This window comes from Elephantulus edwardii, unplaced genomic scaffold, assembly GCF_000299155.1.
Source record: "Elephantulus edwardii isolate Elephantulus edwardi_28Jun2011 unplaced genomic scaffold, EleEdw1.0 scaffold00030, whole genome shotgun sequence".
In the NCBI taxonomy this organism is placed as follows: Eukaryota; Metazoa; Chordata; class Mammalia; order Macroscelidea; family Macroscelididae; genus Elephantulus; species Elephantulus edwardii.
Window position 1 is genome coordinate 6750959 of NW_006399780.1, and position 19384 is coordinate 6770342.

Consider the following 19384-nt stretch of genomic DNA (forward strand, 5'->3'; position numbering starts at 1 on the left):
TTGGTCATTGTCCAACTCTCTGATGCATAACAAGTGATTGCAAAGACCATGGCCTGTATCAGATGCACCTTAGTCTCCAGAGAGACACCATTGCTCTTTATCAGTCTGGTGTGGATTTTTTTTTTTCACTTTAGAAGTCAAAGGAGAAATGATGAAAATAATTCTCTGCATGTTTGTAGTATTTTAACAAAAAGACTCATATTATATGGAGCTCCGGTGGCCTAGTGGCAAGAAACTGTGCTGCAATCCAGAAAGCACCCTGTTCGAGGCCACCAACAACAGCTCTGGGGAGAAGAATAGGCCATCTCCTCCCTTTGCTATTAACTGCCTCTGAAAACCCGCCAGAGGGTCAACTATGAGTCCATTCCAACTTAATGGTACATAACAACAATTATTTGGAAGGCTTTTAAATTTTTTTGTGTATGACAGGAAACATAGCAAAACAATGAAATGATGTCTCCATGTATAATTTAGTGGTATTAATGACTTTCTTCAAATTGTATAACCATTCTTGATAAGCTGTTGTTGTGTGCTGTGGAATTACCTGCAAGTCATAACGACCCTATGTACAACAGCCCTAAACCCTGCTCTACCCTGTGCCAATCTTACTGTCTCTGACACACCTACCCCCATTAGCCCAGTAACTGAATCAATCCATCTCATCCAGGATCTTCCTCTCCTGCACTGTCCTTCTATCCTCCCAAGCATAATGTCCCTCTGCAAGGACTGGGCCTACCTTGAAACATGTCCAAAGTATGTCAGACATAGCTTCAGAATCCTTGCCTGCAAGGATCAGCCTGGTTCCATCCTCTCCAGGAAGAACCTGTTCATACTCTTAGCAGTCCATGGTATATTCAATACTCTTTTCCAGCACCACAGCTCAAAGTCATCAATTCTTCTATCATCCCTAGTCATTGTCTAGCTCTCTGAAGCATAGCAAGTGATTACAAAGACCATGGCCTGTATCAGGTGCACCTTAGTCTCCAGACTGACATCAGTGCTCTTCAGTACTTTGGAGGGTCTCTAACAGCAGACTTTTCCATCGCAACGTGTCTTTTAATTTCCTGGCTGCTGGTGCCCAGAATGTTGATTGTGGAGCCAAGCAAACTAATGCTGTGAACAATCTCAGTCTCTTCACCATCTATCATGATGCTTCCAATCAGCCCAGTGGTGAGAATCTTTGTTTTTTTAATACTGAGCCTCAAACCATATTGAAGGCTGCAGTCGTTGACCTTCTGCAGCAAATGTTTCCAGTCCTTCTCAGTTTTAGCAAGCAGAGTTGTGTCATCTGCAAAATGCAGATTGTTGATGAATCTTCCTCCAATCCTGATGCCACACATCTCCTCATAGAGCCCAACCTCCTGGATAGTCTTTTCTTCATATAGATTGAAAAAGTATGGAGATAGGACACATCCCTGGCGTACACCCTTCCCAATTTTGAACCATGCAGTGTTGCCCTGCTCTGTTCTGACGACTGCCTCCTGGTCCAAGTATAGGTTTTGCATTAGCACGATCAAGTATTCTGGGATTCTCATTGTTCTCAGAGTCAGCCACAGTTTGTTGTGATCCACACAGTCAAACACCTTTGCATAATCAATTAAACACAGATAGACATTCCTCTGGCACTCCCTGTTCTCAGCCAAGATCCACCTGACATTAGCTATAATATCCTTAGTACCACAACGCCTTCTATTCCCAGACTGCACTTCTGGCAGTTCTCTTTTGATGTGCTGTTCCAGTCATGTTTGGATGATATCCAGCAGAATCTTGCTTGCATGTGATGTTTTCCTAAATACTCCACCATCTTTAACGTAAACTCAAGCTCCCTAAGCTTATCAAACATTTTGAATTCCATTTTGTCAGTTTGATCCTAAGTAGATCATTCTTTAAAACATATTCAAGGCAGACTGTTTTTTAACTAAGCTAAACTATTATTGGTATGCTTTAAAGCTTACTTAAATGGATATTTTCAGCCAACCACTTCTTTAATGAATTACTTTTTTTCTAGTTATATGAAGCGTGCCGATATCTCGCAGCTCGATGTCATGTAAGTGTGTTCTCAATTTCCTATGTATCTGTAAAAGTTTAGTTTAGGCCTTCATAACTTTGTGAGAATGATTATAATGGAATTAACTGGGCAGGTATATGAAACATTTCATGAAGAAATGCTCTTTTCTTTAGCATTGCTTGTTGTAAAATATTGATTATTGACTAAAAGCTGACATGTATGAAAACATTCTGCCTTAGGCATTTTTTCATTTACGTGAAGACTGGGACCTCTAGATTTCAGAATCTGGAGATAACTCATCTATACATGTTTAATGTTGGAAATCCTGGGTGGTGAATAATATTTCCGTTTTTCAACATAGTATGCTGCTAAAGAGCACCAGCAGGCCCTTGATATCCTCGATATGGAAGAACCAATCAATAAAAGATTATTTGAAAAATATTTGAAGGATGAAAGTGGTTTGAAAGACTCCTCCAGCAATTGGGAAGTGTCACAGTCTTCAGTAAGTAATTTTAAGCTCAACTGTCATTCCTTGCAATAAAAAGAATGCTAGCTTAAGAATTAATCACATTACATAGCAGAAGCAAATAACCTGTTTGTAGTTTAGTATAACCACGTTAGGGAGCTCTAGTAGCTTAGTGATAAGGAGTTGTGCTGTCCACACAAAGACATGTGGTTCGAATCCACCAGCCGCTCCATGGGAATGAGATGGGCAGTCTCCTCCCAATGCTATTTATACCGTCTGAAAACCCACTAGTGGGTCGCGTATGAGTTGGCTCTGACTCAGTGACAGCATAAGCATGTTAAAATAGTATGGTTGTCAACTTACTTGATTTGACCACCAAAAACAAGGAAGATGAGAAAACATTCCTGAGCTATCATTTGAAGCAGTTATATTCGCAACTGCCTGAATCTAAATTAGATCGACCTGACACATTCTTTCTTCTCTTCCATACCTTAAACTGCTCCTTAGATGGAATTCTCTTTCTCTTCTTAACCATGTTTCAACTTTATTTGAAACAGTATTTGGTATTCTCCTGATAATCTTTTTTACTATTTTAACTTGCTTATTCTTCCCAAGAAAGAGTTTAATGTTATTTGCCATGTAATACATTGTTTGCTGTTTTATTTGGTGTATTTCAGTAGTGTACAGTGTATTGGCTTTGAGTATCTGTATGGAGTTGTGCAGTCATTACCACAATCAACTTTTGAACATTTCATTACTCTAAACAAAAACATCATCACATGTCACCACCCTCACCTCCATCCACCCCAGTTTTCATGTCATCCAGGTTATTCTTTATAACATTTTTGTGAGGAAATTTGGTTGTTCTACTTTTTATCTCAAAAGGTGGGAATTCTACACATTCTTGGGTTTTTTATTCCCCCCTTTCCCTTTTTTGGGACTTCTCATCCATTAGTTCAATTGCTAAGAAATATCTCTTCTGCTACAAAATATAGCTGCTTAGTATGACAGCTCAGCTCTGTTTTTGGTAAGGATTATAGTACTGAATTTGAACTATTAACTGCTGAAAAGTCCATAGTTTATTTGTAATACTCTCTTTTTCACAATTCTAAGATCTAGTATTCTCTCCTAAGATCCTCCAATATTTTATAAATTTTGACCTTATAGTGAAACTGCATCCATCTCCTTAATCATTTGTTACCAGTCTTGAATCATCTTTAAATGCAATTTTTTTCTTGAAGTTTAATAATTTTAAGAAAAAAAATTTTTTTTCTTGAGTTTTGAACGTACATAAGATTTTCATGTCTTACCGTTAAAAGCAGTAGTAGTAAGCTAGCTACTGTTTATTGCAGAGCTGTGCTGGCCTAGTAGTAAGAAGTTGCACTGTAGTCCCAAAGGTATGTAGTTCAAATCCACCAGCTGCTCCATGGGAGTTAGTTGTGGATTGGTTCCAATGCAACAAGTACTTTCTCCTTGTTACAGATGAGGAGAAGAAACAGAGGCAAAAGTAGTTAAATAATTTGTCCAGGGTCAGTAGTGAATAACAGATTCAGGATATAAACTCAGGTTTGTCCAATTTCAGAAAGCCACACACTTAACCACTATGCTACATCACCTCCAATTTAATATGTGTTAAGATCCTTTGATCCATTAATGAAATCTATCAATATATCCGTCTTTATGTTTAAATTAGTATGTATCCTCTGCTTGTGATTTCTAAACTAGGGACCAAACAATCTAGTAACAATGGTGTGCCTGTAAATTGTGAAGATTTGTTGGAATCAAGTGATTAGAACTCAGTAAAGATAATTTAGAGAAGCTTTCTATTTTACTTTCTGTCACTAACTCGTGGCTGTTAAGTTGATTCCAACTCATAGTGACACTGTTGGGTTTCTAAGGCTGTAAATCACAACCAGAGATTACCCATTTTTCTCTCTTGAAGCTGCTGGTGGATTCAAGTCACCAGAAACCCTTGACCTTTGGGTTAGTAGTACAGCTTGCTACAGACTGTGACCAGCGCTCCTGTCTTTTTAATGTGTATTGCTTATACAGTACAGGCAGTCCCCAGGTTGTAAACAAGATCTGTTCCTAAGAGAGTCTTTAAGTCAGTTTGTAGGTAAGTTGGAGTAGGTGCCCCTGGTTCTTACTTTGCCTTACCTTAGTGCGAATAAAGGAAGCCTGATGGCATAGTGCCTTAGTGTTTGCCTGCTGATGGAAAGGTCAGTGGTAAAGAGAGGCAGTTTCCTCTCATAAAAGTTTTCAGCCTTGGAGCCCTAATGGAGTGTTGCCAGATGTCAGAATCAACCAATGGCAGCAGGTTAAGTTAGTTCAAGAAAAGTCTAGAAGGCTTTTTTTCCAGTGACTTAAAAGCTACATGTATACCAGGTAAAAATGTTTGTGGTGGAGAATTTGTCGTTGGATAAAGTGTTTGTCTGCTAACCAAAAACAGATGATCAGCAGTTCAAACCCATCAGCTGCTCCATACATAAGAAAAAGATAGGGCAACAATCCTTCTACATGTAAAAAAAGCCTTTCCAGTGTGTCAATAATTGTAAACTTTTTAATGAGAAATGAAGTTTAATAAATATTGGCTTAGTGTGCAACTCCTATTTTTCCAACAGATAAAGAGTTCTATTTGTCTTTTAAGAGGGAAAATCTATGATGCTCTAGATAACCGAACCCTCGCCACCTACAGCTACAAAGAAGCTTTGAAGCTTGATGTGTACTGTTTTGAGGCATTTGATCTATTAACATCACACCACATGTTGACGGCACAAGAAGGTTTGGAAACTAAGATGTTTTTATGTTTAGCATGATTAATAGTGTTTGTAATAGTTTTTTATCTGAAATATGTAGACTCAGTTGCAAACCTATTAAGTCTCTTAATGTATTCTAATATGAAGCAAAATGCATAATCATGAAGTGCTGCTTTGCTAACAAAATCTTTAGGGATGACAAAGTGATCAGGCCATCAGAAGTGATTTGAGGTAGTATATGCCAGCAGTACCACTGTTTTGGTAACTGTCTCCTGACTGTACTTTACATTCTTTGAAGAGCTTTAAAAGTGTATCGCTGTCTAGGCCCCACCTCCAGACCAATTGAATTAGAATCTCTGAAGGTGATCTTTCACATCAGTATGGTTTCTGACTTCCCAGAGATTCTAATGCACAACAGGGGTTGAAAACCACTGAGCCAGATGTTTGCAATGATATTTGAGGGAATAAATGAGAAAACCAGAAAATGTGGTTATATGGAGAGAATTTGAGCATATCTTTACCAAACACAGTCATTTTCAGTGTGGAGTAATTTACACTCTGGGGAACATTTGGTAATGACCGAAGATAGTTTTATTTGTCAGAACTCAAGGACAGGGAAGTGTTCATTTGCTCTAGGCAGCCAGTGAGTATAGACTCCATTCAACATCCTATGTTCAAAAAACATCCCCCTAAAACAGAATTATCTGGCCCCAAATGTCGGTAGTGCTGAGATGAAAAAATTCTGGCCCAGGGGTCCTCCACTCTGACTGAGGATTATAATCACTCAGAAGCTTCTTGCACCACAGTGCTAGAAAAGCTGCTTCAAACCCTCTGGTTGCTCATCTGCAAATGTAAAGACCTAGTTTATCCTGGAATATTTTGATCTTACTTTCTCTTTTGAATTAGATTTACTTAGACAAAGAATGATAGAAGAATATTTTTAATTGCTTGGGTGGTTTTTTGTTTCTCCCATACATATTGTGAGGACATTCTTTTTTTTCTCTCAACATTTTTAAGAAAAAGAACTTCTTGAATCACTACCTCTTAGCAAGCTATGTACTGAAGAACAGGAATTGCTACGTTTTCTTTTTGAAAACAAATTAAAGAAGGTTAGTAAAATCAGAAGTTAATACTTTACGTTATTCCATTAACTTTGATCTCTTTTTCTAGTTCATCGAATATGGTCTTCTATACTGAATTCACATTATTGCTTGGAAGTAGGAATATAACAGGAAGGCTTACTCTGTCTAGGAAAATTCACATTAAAAGAAAATAATTTTTATTAATTTAGTAGATTTGTTAGAATTAGGTTAAATGAAGCATCACATGCCTGGATCTTCCAAAAATGTTTACCTTCCTTCTGAAGATCTCTTATTCTAAAAGGTAGAATTATCTTTGTTTTCTTCATTTTGAGGTATAGTTTGTATGAAAGGTATAGTCTTCAGCATTTGAGCCTGATCCATAAGTGCTAAGAAAACAAAAAGGTGGAATTATCACATAAATAGAAGGTAGTTACATACAAATGAGGATTTCTTAGAGTTCCTGAAATTCAACTTTATAGAATATTTTCCATCATTGAAGTCCTGTGATAAAATTGAGGAGTGTTGAGAGTATTGGTGAAACTTGAGATAAAATGTTTTCAAAGGCTTACACTTGTGCTTTTGTAAATCCTTTAGACATGTGAACCAAGACAAGATTGAATCTGCCTTTGAATTTGTTATTAATCATCTAGTTTACACTTCAATTTCTCTGTGTTTCAGTATAATAAGCCTAGTGAAACCATCATTCCTGAATCTGTAGATGGCCTCCAAGGGAACCTGGATGTGGTAGTGTCTTTAGCTGAAAGACATTATTATAACTGTGATTTTAAAATGTGCTACAAGCTTACTTCAGTGTAAGTATATATATACATATATATATATATATATACACACACACACATTCTTGTGCATAGAATATAAAAGGTATAGTCCACTTTATCTGTGAAATACAAGAGCATATTCTTTGTGAAATCTCTTAGGGCTTGATCATAATTTTACATGCTTTTACCATTTGCACAATGCTGAATACCCTGCTGTCTTCAAAGAGCAATTTATAGACATACGTCATTGCATACTTACAGGTTACTACATTTATTTGGGAAGAATATACAAGTCCTTCTCTCCAATTTTGAGTAATTTGAAAATATAATTTTATCATAGTGTCATAAAAAAAATATACTTTATCAAAACAGAGACTAATGAAATCCAGTAGTTCCTGAGCTAGCAGTTTCAAAGCTAAATCATCTCCTATTCCGTGACTATTATGTGAAGCAGGCTGTTAGCAAAATTATGTATACTGTGTTTTGTGACTCTTTGGGTTTGCTTAAAATTTTTTAAATTACAGACATGATAATTATTAAATCCTAGTGATCTAATTAATATTGCTTAATTTTTTGTTTTTTCAGTTTGTTTTTTTTAATGTGTGGGTTTTTTTTTCTCTTTATGGTTTTTTGTTTGTTAATATTTTTGATCCTTCTATATAACTGGACTACTCACTTCATGTATTGTAATTCTATTGATTTAAAGTAAATGTTTGAGGTAATAAATAACTTTTCATTCTTTCCAAATGAAACAAAATTTTACCTTTCCTTTATAACCTAATATCTTAATTGAGCAAATCTGAAGATGATTGAGTTAAAAAAGTAAAAAGTATTATAACTCATAATAGAGTAATGATGACTTAAATATAACAGCTTTTAATGAGTCCTGTAATATACTGTTTTGGAGTATTAATGCATTGTTTTAATTTTCAGAGTAATGGAAAAAGATCCTTTCCATGCAAATTGTTTACCTGTACATATAGGTACACTTGTGGAACTAAATAAAGCAAATGGTAAGAGTTTGATTTTAAATTAAAATAATTTTTAAACTTAAGAAATAGTAATAACTCTGGAAATTATGGCTCATAAATTCTGGATGATTGATAATATTGGAGTTCCAAAAGAAAAGTAACAAATAGAAGATATACCTAGTAAGGTGACCAACTATCTATTCTTTTATCCAAAATGGTATTTTACTTCTTTATCCTTATTTCATGCCTCTCTTTACAAAAAAATAATTTGTGGTTCAAGGGATGTTCGTTTTAAAGGAAAATATTGATTTCAACTTTACTTTTTACCTTTTTTGTTGGTGTTGTAAATTCAGTGATAAAAACTGTATGGCAGAAATCAGTAACAGTTTAGACATTGGAAGAGAGCTGATTTTTTTTCCTGTGTTTTCATATTTTAACATTTCAGACACATTTAGTTGTGTTTAGGCTGTCACTCACACTTACTCATTGCCTTTGAGCCAGAACAGATTCATGGCTGACCTTCCAGTGGGGTTTTCAGAGGCTGTAATTCACATGATTGGAGAGTGCCCAACTTTCTCCCACAGAACTGATGATAGACTTGAACTGCGGGAGAGATGCTGCCCTTGGGTTAACTATACAACCCCCTGCAGGCTATATTACCTACCAGAGCTCCTTGTTTGTACTGTATTTGCCCTTAAATCTTTTCAAAGAGTTTATTTCCTTTAAACCCAGAATGTCTGCTATTCAGTATGTGCTCTGTGAACCAGCAGCATTGGCATGCTCTGGAAATTTGTTCATAGTATATAGACTTCTACTCCAGGTCGACTGAGTTTATATCTGCATTTTAACGTAATAGCTTTGTTGTTATTGTTTGTTGTGTGCTGTCAAGTTGAACCGACCCATAGCTGACCCTCTAGTGAGTTTTCAGAGGCAGTTAATCACACAGAAGGAGATTCCCCATCCTTCTCCTGTGGAGCAGCTGATGGCTTTGAACCACGTTCCTTTGAGATTGCAATGCCGTTTGGAAAGAACTATTTTAAATTTAGGGTATTGAGTAAGTAATAATAAGAGCTTAAACTCTAGTACTTTTATGTATAGGAAATATGACTATTTCCTATACATTTGTAAAAGGGAAAGAAATAATTTTGTAATTTTAATAAGCATGTATATTTGGCCAACCAAATTATTTATGGATAAGTAAGATAGTCCTTAATAGAGCCATGAAGTAAATAACCTAGATTCTAAGATGGATGAGGAGCTTTGCAATAAGCTCTTAAACCCTATAGAGTACTTTGTTAAATGATGTCTGTTCTCACACTGCAGCCTGTTTGCCATTTATTGTTTCTCAACCCCTCAACAAGTGGTCAGTTCCCCCTCAAAGTCCAGCAACAAGTTATTGGAGACAGTTTGAAACTAAACAGCCATTCTATCTGCCCAGTGGAACTTCTGTAGTCTGTTAAATAAATGGATTTTTTATCTAGAAGAAATAAAAAAACATAAAGTCATTGCTATGAGATTAGAATTTGTTTTAATATAAATGTTATTGTAAAGAGCTGTAATTAGGAAAAGATTATATCTTAACATGCATTTGACATAAATAATTTTCTTTTCTCCTAAATGTAGAACTTTTCTATCTTTCTCATAAATTGGTGGATTTATATCCGAGTAATCCTGTAAGTAATAGAAATCTTTTTTTCTTTACTTTTTCTTAGTATGAGGTTAAGAAAAATTTTATCTAGTAGGTAGCAGCTTATCTTCAAGTTCAAACAGTAATATTCATGTTGGAACAGTTCTTTTAGTGCTTAAAAAATCTAGAAAGTAGCATTAACCTTTTCAATTTGTGATGGTGGGGATTTTTTTAGTACACTGAAGCAATAACTTGAAACAAAATCATTGTTTTCTGCTAATAGAAATTATATATGCTTATTATTTTAGAATGGTTACCATATACAAATATGTAATATTGAAAGTAAAAGTCTTATTCTCATTTTTCATAAGTGATGCTAGTAATTAGTGGCTTTCTTGCATTGCAGATGTAAACTAACTTACTTACAGAATAGTGCACTGATTAAATCAGTGCATCTCCCAAAGTGCTATGATCAGAACTGAGAGCTAGAAATAGAAAATGTAATTAGGATTGACTCTTCAGAGACAAAAATCAAAGGACCAGGGTCTAAATCCTGACAAGTCAGTCATTTGTACACCAGATCATTATGAAATTATAAGAAAGTAAAATCAATAATTGAGAAATCACCTGGATAAGAATCAGAATCCAGAGGCAGAGAAGAAATGTAGAGAGAAAGGACCAACAAATAGTGTTAGTTGGAAGGCCAACACTCAGAGACTTCCTTTCTCAACTATGAAGTCCTCAGGTGCTAAGAGTGTATGATTGAGGGGATGTGTCCTATCTGTCATTTTCTTATGTAACATGCTTAGTGGGCAGTCTATCTCTGAGAGAAATTTCTAGCTTAAACTAAAATGTGTTGCATAAGCTTTTAATCCGCCTTTGATCTGGCTTGATTTGTTAGAGATTTCCATTCAAGACTAGGCATCTTCAGTCATGGTATATTTTAAACATTGTAGGTGTCTTGGTTTGCAGTGGGATGTTACTATCTCATGGTCGGTCATAAAAATGAACATGCCAGAAGATATCTTAGGTAAGGATTTCTTTCTTTTCTTTCTCTTCTCTAGCAAACCTTTAAGAAATACTTTCTTATTCATTTTGCTCAGTGTGGTAATCAGGAAGTGCTTTTGAAGCCCAAAGAAGACCTTTGCCTTATAAGTGGTTACTGTGTTTGCTGTTCCCACCATTCATTAATTAGGTTACAAATGCGTGTGCTGAGGAAATTCTGTCTGGACCACTAATAGATCCATCTACAGTACTTCAAGACATTTTTCCTAGTATCTATTAAAATTTTGCTAGTAAACCATTACATTGAAATGCATTCACATAAATATTATGTTAGTGTTGGTAACTTCTTTATTTAATTATAATGACCTTGAGGCCATCTACTTACTTACAAATGAGCTCAACAAATTAGGGATCAATTCTTCAAATAAACTCTTTTGTTTCAGCAAAGCTACCACACTTGAGAGGACCTACGGGCCTGCCTGGATAGCGTACGGCCACTCGTTTGCAGTTGAGAGTGAACATGACCAGGCCATGGCTGCTTACTTCACAGCTGCCCAGCTAATGAAAGGGTAGGTCACAAACACGGGGACCAAGTCGGGAGAAGGACTGTTCTGCTAAAGATATGAAATTCCGTTATTACTGTTCCTGCCATTTGATTGTTAATTCTCACAAGCATCTTGTCTATTAGCTTATGATTGTTAACCAGCAATAGAAAAATATGAGGGGGCCTTATAAATTAGTTTTCTAGTTTATCTCAACTAATGCATGAAATAGAGCCAAAGAAGAAGAGAAGAATATGTATATTTTTAGAGTCCACCTCATCCAATACAACATCTGGAATTCGTCAGGGATAATTTCTGTTTACTCTCTTATCTATGTATGGGTTATTTTTTTAAAATATTATTAATTTCAATGAACATTTACAGAGATTTTAGATTTCTATTCATTGATTGCTGCATTTTTCTCCCCACCGACCCCTCCCCCAAGCTCGCTCTTCTCTTTGAAAAGTAAAATAAAAATTCCTTCATTGGTATACAATGCCCCCGCCCCACACACAACTACACTCCACTATGCAACCTTCATTCTGGACTCCTGTCATAACCATAATACCCAATCATATATCACTTTTAAACTGTATGGGTTATTCTTGTCTGCCTATTTCCTTCTATATTCTATTTTTTGTTTGTGTGGGGGTTTTTTTTGGTTTGTTTTTTAGTTTAAAACTGCACTTTAAAAATATAAATATGACTACTATAGCAGTGAGGGAGCTCTGCTAAGAAGCTAGTGCTGCAGTCCCAAAGGTTCTGATTCACCAGCAGCTCCACAGGAGAAGGATGGCTGGTTTCCTTCCGTGCGATTAACTGCCTCTGAAAACCTCGTGGAGGGTCTGCTATGGGTGAATTCCAACTTGATGGCGCTTAACAACAACTATAGCAATCAGGGAGTTTCGGTGGCTTAATTGTCGAGACTTACACTGCTAATACAAAGGCCCATGGTTCTTATCCATGAGCTATTCATGGGAGAAAGATGGGCAGTCTCTTCCTGTATGATTTATTGCTTCTGAAAATCCACTGGAGGGTCAGCTATGGGTGATTCTGACTCTACAGCACACCATGATAGCAACAACTAGCGAAATCAGATTCTCCTCGCTTCCTAGGATGTGTCGCGCTGCTGTTTTGTTTTTGAGTGGCTATCATAGACTAATTCTCTAAAGTTGTCAGTCTATTTCATGTGCAACACTCAAGTTTCTGCTCACTTAACTTAATGACCAGCTTAGTTAAGTCAGCAGTTCCCTTAAATGCCTGGGATAAAAATGCTCCAACATTTTTACAAGGAGCTCTGTGTCCTCACTAGAGAATACCTTCAGCACTCAATCCAACATTTTACAATACTGCCATGGCCTTCATTTCCTGTTTGCTCAGGGTGCATGTTATCTTTCTAGATTTTAACATGAAACTTCACAAAATCTCTTATAAACATTTTATTTCCCATATTTTCCTGTTTTTTGCTCATGCTTTTCTGTGTGGATATGTTTATAAATATAGACACACATATTCCCCTCAGGCAATTGCAGTTGTTAAACAGTTTCCACCTGTTTTCAGCAGGTACCAAGTAAAAACTAACTCATAGCTGACCCTCCAGCAGGTTTTCAGAGGCTGTAAATTGCACGGGAGAAAATGGCCCATCTTTCTCCCTTGGAGTAGCTAGTAGATTAGAACTGCCTGCCTTTGATTTGCAGTGCTAATTAGCACAGCAGGTCCTTAACACTTGACCATGAAAGCTCCCTAGATATCCTAGAGATAGAACTTCTCTTAATTGAGTCAACTGAAAGAAAGAAAAGTCCTATAAATGGGAATTTTCAAAGGAGCTACCAGACCAAGAAAAGGGCAGTGATTCTCTGAGAACTAAGGTTTTTTTGGGTGGATTAAATGCCAAACTCATTCTTCTCTCACCAGTGGCTGCTGGGGTTGCTGGTTTTCAAAGCTCTCATTGATCTGGGGAGACTGAATAGGAATGAAGCAAGTAAAACCACAAATTTGCTAATGAAGCAAATAAAACCACTAATATATGTTATTCTTAAGGAGATTTGGCCAATTTTCTTTATTAAATTATATTTGAAATACCAAAAAATGAATTTTCACAGTCTTTGTCAGAGTCTCATTTTTAGAGAGGAATGGATTTTTGGAAGTCTTTTTTTTTTTTTTGGAAGTCTTTAATCTACCATTTAGAAGTGCTTTTGAGGGAGCTCTGCTCTGGTGGCCTAGTGGCAAGAAGCTGCACTGAAATCCCAGAAGTACACAGTTCAGAACCACCAGATGCTCTGCTGGAGAAGGAGGGACAATCTCTTCTTGTACCAGTCTGGTCCAGTTTGATGGTACACGCACAAAAAAAGATGTGCTTTTGCTGGCTAAATATTTTTTAGAGGTACTTTATGATTTTTCTATAGATGATAGAATTTTTATTTTTCTTGTGGCGTTATGCACAGCCAAACACATTCATTCACAGTTTCTTACACGTGCAGTTCAATGGCATTGACTGCATACTTCACAATGTGTCACTATTCTCACTGTCTACACCTGTATTGTTATTCTTAGGTGCTGTCAAGTCAGAACCAACTCATAGCTGAGCCGCTAGCGGGTTTTCAGAAGTTTGTAAATTATGCCAGGCGATTGCCTATCTTTCTCTCAGAGAACAGCTGATGGATTTGGAATCAGCAGTGCGACTCCTTAGCGCTAAGACACTAGAGCTTCCCCATATTGTTGTTTCACTGTTTATTTAGACTTTCTGCCTCTTCAAGTTCTCATCTGTGCTTTAATTCTTGTCAGTTTGAGCTCAGAGGTCATTCCAGATAATAGCTCAGTGCTCAAGGCAAACATTCATTATTAATTGAGTTAAACTACTCTTTAATTTAATAGACCACCAGAGCTCCTTGATGACTTCATAGGATAGTTTTGATTCAAGATTTATTTCCAAAAATAATAATTTCCAAAATTATTTCCAGCCAGACTTTCCCACTCCCTAGCTCAATGGATCCCATGAAACTAGTTTGCGTATGAGATTGGAGTTTTGTTCCCTTTTTAATTTCTCCTTTTTATTAGGATCTGTATGTTGGGTACTTGATCTAAATTTTTAATAATGATAGTTAATGCCATGGCAGAGGAAGTTCATGAAAGGAATGAAACCTGTCATCCATTTCCTTCTCTGATTCCTGGATCTACTTTTTCTATTGTTCAAGGCAAACAGAGCAGTTAATTGGGTAGACTCATGAAGCCACAACGTTAAATCTTTGAATGAAGAAAATAAATCCCATAAGGTGTTTAGTTACCTTAGTAGTATCAACAGGTGCAGGGTTTTGGAGGGAGAAGGGGAGGCATGAGAGGTGCAAGGAGGTAGTTCTTGTAATGGTAAGATTATAGAAAACACTTTTTCCCATTTTAGGTTTTTTTAAATGAAAGTTTACAGAAAGGTTTAGTTTTCCTTCATTCATTCATTGTTGCACATTTTCATACTTATTCTTTCCTGGTCCACAGCTTAGTGATAACGGATACGTTAGTCAAATTATGTAACCATTATTACCCTTTCTTTAGGCCATGTCAGTTTTCCCGTCAATGTAGAGAAAATTTCACTACTCAGAGTGGACTGTGTGTGTTCCACTCTACTTTCTCCTTCCTACACATTGTAACTTGTAAATATTTGGACCTTAATTTGAGTTTAACCCTCAATTAGAATCAAAGTGTGTAACAACCATTAAGTAATTGTTTATTGACATGCTTAAATCCATTATCAAAGAAAGATTGTCTTATGACACTTGCTTTAATACCATCACTGACGCAATAGTGTGAGCAGAAGATTGAATTAAAAGTGGTTGGTCCTGGGGAGCTAGTGGCAAGAAGCTGCACTGCAGTCCCAGAGAAGCATGGTTCAAATCCACCAGATGCTCTGCCAGGAAAGGAGGGACAATCTCCTCCTGTACCAGTCAGATCTGATCTGACGGTACACAGATACACACACACAAAATAATAATAATAAAAAAGTAAAAAAAAACATTTAAAAAAAAGTGTTTAGTTCTTATTCTGAATCTTGAGTTGTTCTGTAGGGTAGAAAAATGGAGTTGATAAATAGGACAGAGTTATTCAGGGTTCAACGGGAACTGATTATCATGAGAATTTACAAAAGGGAGAGTCAGTTTAAGCTAGCAGTCAGTTTCATAAAGGGAAGGAATGCTTGAAAACAAACTTGGAAGATAAAGTCCTGCTGAATAAATACAGAAGAAGGGAGGAGAGAGTTTAAACTAGTGGTACATTAGCATCAGGAGAGAAATGCCATACCATAAGTAGGTTGGCCGTTTTGCTTTAGTGACATTTAAAAATTTAACTTATAGAATGAAGAAATGGGAAAGTAAGTTATAGAATAAAGTAATTAATCTAACATATGTTATTGTTGTTTTTGTTAAGTGTCATCGAGTTGTAGACAACTCATAGCAACCATATGAACGAAAGACCTAAACACTTGTGTAACTTTCATTGTTTCTCCAAGTTCATAGAGTTTCCGGAGGCAAGCTATTTCGGAAGTGGATGCCACTCCTCCTTCCAAGCTTGTTTTAGTCAGGGAGCTCCTCCAAACACTGTCCACCATGGGTAACCATTCTCACACTTGACACAACAGTGTCAGTGTTTAACATCACAGCAACCACAAGTTACCTCTGTACAGCAATGGACAGACCACTGCTATATGACCTAGAAAAATGCTTGACCAAAAACAGAATCAGGCCTGAGGGCCGCAGATTAAAATCACGTAACTTATCTGTCTAGTTGTTATTGTTGTTAATCTAACATTTAGGTTAGAATAAAAACCCATTTGTTACTGTTGTTATTATTGTTATGTGCCATTGGCGACCCTGTGTACAGCAGCTCTGAAGCCTGTCCTGTCCTGAACCTGTCTCATTGACTCCCACACACCAACCCTCATTGCCCCAGTTACTGTATCAAAATATCTCATCCGGGGTCTTTCTCTCCTGTGCCATCCCTTCACTCGTCCAAGCATGATGTCCTTCTACAAGGACTGGTCCCTCCTGGCCTTGTGCCCAAAGAATGTGAGAAGCAGCTTCAAACTCTGAGCCTCCATTAGGCACTCCTTCAATGTCAATAAATGAAAAAAATATTTGTTGCAAAAGTATGTTTAAACTATTTGCAGAAAGGGTTTGAAATTGATTGTCTGCTGAATTACAGTTTCAAAATAGAAAATTGTTGAAAATGTAAAAATTTGTTACTATTTTAGGTGTCATTTGCCAATGCTGTATATTGGATTGGAATATGGCTTAACCAATAACTCAAAATTAGCTGAAAGATTCTTTAGCCAAGCGCTAAGCATTGCACCTGAAGATCCTTTTGTTATGCATGAGGTTGGTGTTGTTGCATTTCAAAATGGAGAGTAAGTACCAAACACTATTGTTCTTTTTTTGTTAAATAGAATAAAATTTCATTACTTGATTTCAACTGATAAAACTGACTTTAAAGTAGGTTTTTATTCTGTTTTAAAACATAAGAGTTTTTGTTTTAAAATCCTTACATTTCTTTAAAAATGTTAAATGAAAAAAAAATATTAAATGTAGGTTTGAGTCCCCCTTTCATCTAGGTTACCATAATCTCTTAATTACTGTTGGACAGATGATCTTTTTTCAAACCATTGGTGTCCACCCATGTGGCCTTGAAACACTGCAGTGTTCATTATCATCTTTGTATAGGATTGAAACTGAAGTAATACAAACACTGCAGTGTTCATTATCATCTTTGTATAGGATTGAAACTGAAGTAATACATTTAAGAAAATTTCTCCAAAAATTTTAAATAAAAATCATGAAAACCTGTAAAAATTTTAGCCTGTATAAAAAGTTAAAAATAAAAATTTAGCCTGTGTAAGGTAGAAATCTGTCTAGAGAGGAATAGGCAATTGTCTGACACTAAAACAAGAGTACAAAAAAGAAATGTATAAAAAGATTGTAGACAGTGTTTGGAAAACTGAGTTTGACCTCTACTAAAACTCCGTAAGGGAGAACTGCTCTCACCAACAGCATCCATAATACAAAACCAATTCCCATATGGTCAGGCATGCCCCCACTCCATGTTCCCACACCCCTTTCTACTAATTCCAGCACCAAACACACTGCCCTACTGCAGTAGCTACAGACTTCATAGAAACATACCCACAAGTATGGGATTTATTAGGGAAGTTAACAGGTTAGAACAGGATACAATCTCTTGGTCAGGACAGCTTCTGAAATATGCTCAAAGGCCCCTCCACCTTCAGACTCTTGGCTTTAGGCCAATATTACAAAGTTCTCTTAGCCCTCTAACAAGCTACTCTCAGTCCTCTAACAGGCTTAGGTGAAGGCTCCTAGTTTTGTTCTCATGGAGTGGGGGTCCCAGGGTCCACTCTGTCTCATCTAAAATCTCGAGTTCAGGGAAGAAATGGCGCATGCACCTGTTGATGCTGTAGGCAGCCACATACTGGTAGGGAAGTCAGAGTTGAGGCAGCTCAATCAGGCTAGAAGCCTTGTCCCAGGTGAGCGGAAAGAGAGCGAATGTTCCAGATGCATACTCTTTATAGGAGTGCTGAGTTTCAGACCACACCCTCAAGGGAACTAAGGGTGATGATTTGGGTCTTGATTCAGGTAGGCTGGAACCTCAGGATGGATTCATTCTATTTGGATGTTCCTGCCTGTCCATCTGGCAAGGCCAAAGAAAGTGGACTAGGAAAGGCATTTTGAGTCATAGTCCCATTACATCGCACCATGAAAGGTGAAAAACTCAAAAGACCTAGAATAATAAGTAAATCCTTTGTTATTAAGCTCTAGATCTCACCGGTTTCACTGTACAAGTAGTTCTTAATGTACAGTGTATTTTAATTATGACAAACCATGTTTAGACCATCTCTTTGAATTGGTTTTGGGGATTTTATTGTTTGTTTTGATCCATCTTATTATATGTGCTACATACATGCAGCATTACAATGTCTAATTTGCTGATATTGACATTCTCAGATAAGGCTACCAACCCCAAAGATAAATAAATATCAGATTTATAAAATACTGATAATGAAAGGCAATAAATAATGAAAATGAGGGGGGAAATGAAGTATTTGACTGTGTTAGAACTCATTTGTAAGTCACAAACTATCAAACATTCTGTGTTTTATGTTTCATTAGAACTGTTTTATGTTTCAGTTAGAACTTAAACTAATTCTAATGATCTGATGTGAATGTCTTGTTTAATTGAAGCTTTATTATAGCTTTGGGTGTTTTATAAAATAAGTAATTCAGTATTATATGCAAGACAAATACATATATATTCTTTTGCATTAAAGTATAAGCAAGCGGACACTTTTCCAGTGTTTATGTGGTTTGTATTTTCTAAAAAAATTTACTTCTGTAGGTATTTTTTTTAAAAAAAAAGTTTGAAGCTTTTTGGTTTTATATTTGATATTGCCTAAGACCTTAAGCCATTGTGATGTGAATACTATAAAATTAATCTGTATCTGACTTAATTGTGAATTTGAGCCAACTTGTACCAAAAGAGTTTATCCCATTTCAATTTAGTTCATATTTGAAAGAGACTTTCAGATTCTTCTTAAATGTTTCTGATTGCTTATTTTTAATAACTGGCAACCTTTCCCTCCATTTTAGCTGGAAAACAGCAGAAAAATGGTTCCTTGATGCTTTGGAAAAAATTAAAGCAATTGGGAATGAGGTATTTTATGTTTATTTTTATAAATATATCTTTTTGTGTGTGTGTGAATAAAACCAAAACCAAACTTTAATGTGGGAAAGATAAATGTCTCGTGAGTTTTACATTTCTGTTTTGAAAAATGGAAGCCCTGCAAATTGAGATACAGATAGCTGGCACGATAGTTAGGCACTGGACTGTTAATCAAAGGGTCAATGGTTCACACCCACCAGCTGCTTGACTGGGAAAAAAATGTGGCAATCTGCTTCCATAAAGATTACAGCTGTGAAAGCAAATTGGAGTCAATTGGACAGCAACTAATAACAACAAAAGTTGACTGGATGATAATTAACAACAACCCCTGTAAGCCAGAATGGCCCTGGTCTACAGTTTCATTTTATGATCCCTGGATTGAGGCCTGACAAGAGCCATTGAGGGCAGTTTTGCTTTATCTTTTTTTTTTTTTTT

At 36.4% G+C, this 19384-nt stretch overlaps 1 protein-coding gene across 1 annotated transcript in view; it reads left to right on the forward strand.

Moving 5' to 3' along the window:
- Positions 1–19384, forward strand: part of CDC16 (cell division cycle 16) — a 47322-nt gene that overhangs the window by 12922 nt on the left and 15016 nt on the right. Inside the window, exons 4-14 of the mRNA XM_006883816.1 lie at positions 2009–2047; positions 2370–2510; positions 5096–5255; positions 6248–6339; positions 6991–7124; positions 8025–8104; positions 9686–9735; positions 10646–10719; positions 11138–11263; positions 16473–16625; positions 18877–18940. Coding sequence (XP_006883878.1) covers positions 2009–2047; positions 2370–2510; positions 5096–5255; positions 6248–6339; positions 6991–7124; positions 8025–8104; positions 9686–9735; positions 10646–10719; positions 11138–11263; positions 16473–16625; positions 18877–18940 — 1113 coding nt within the window. The remainder of the gene's footprint in view (positions 1–2008; positions 2048–2369; positions 2511–5095; positions 5256–6247; positions 6340–6990; positions 7125–8024; positions 8105–9685; positions 9736–10645; positions 10720–11137; positions 11264–16472; positions 16626–18876; positions 18941–19384) is intronic.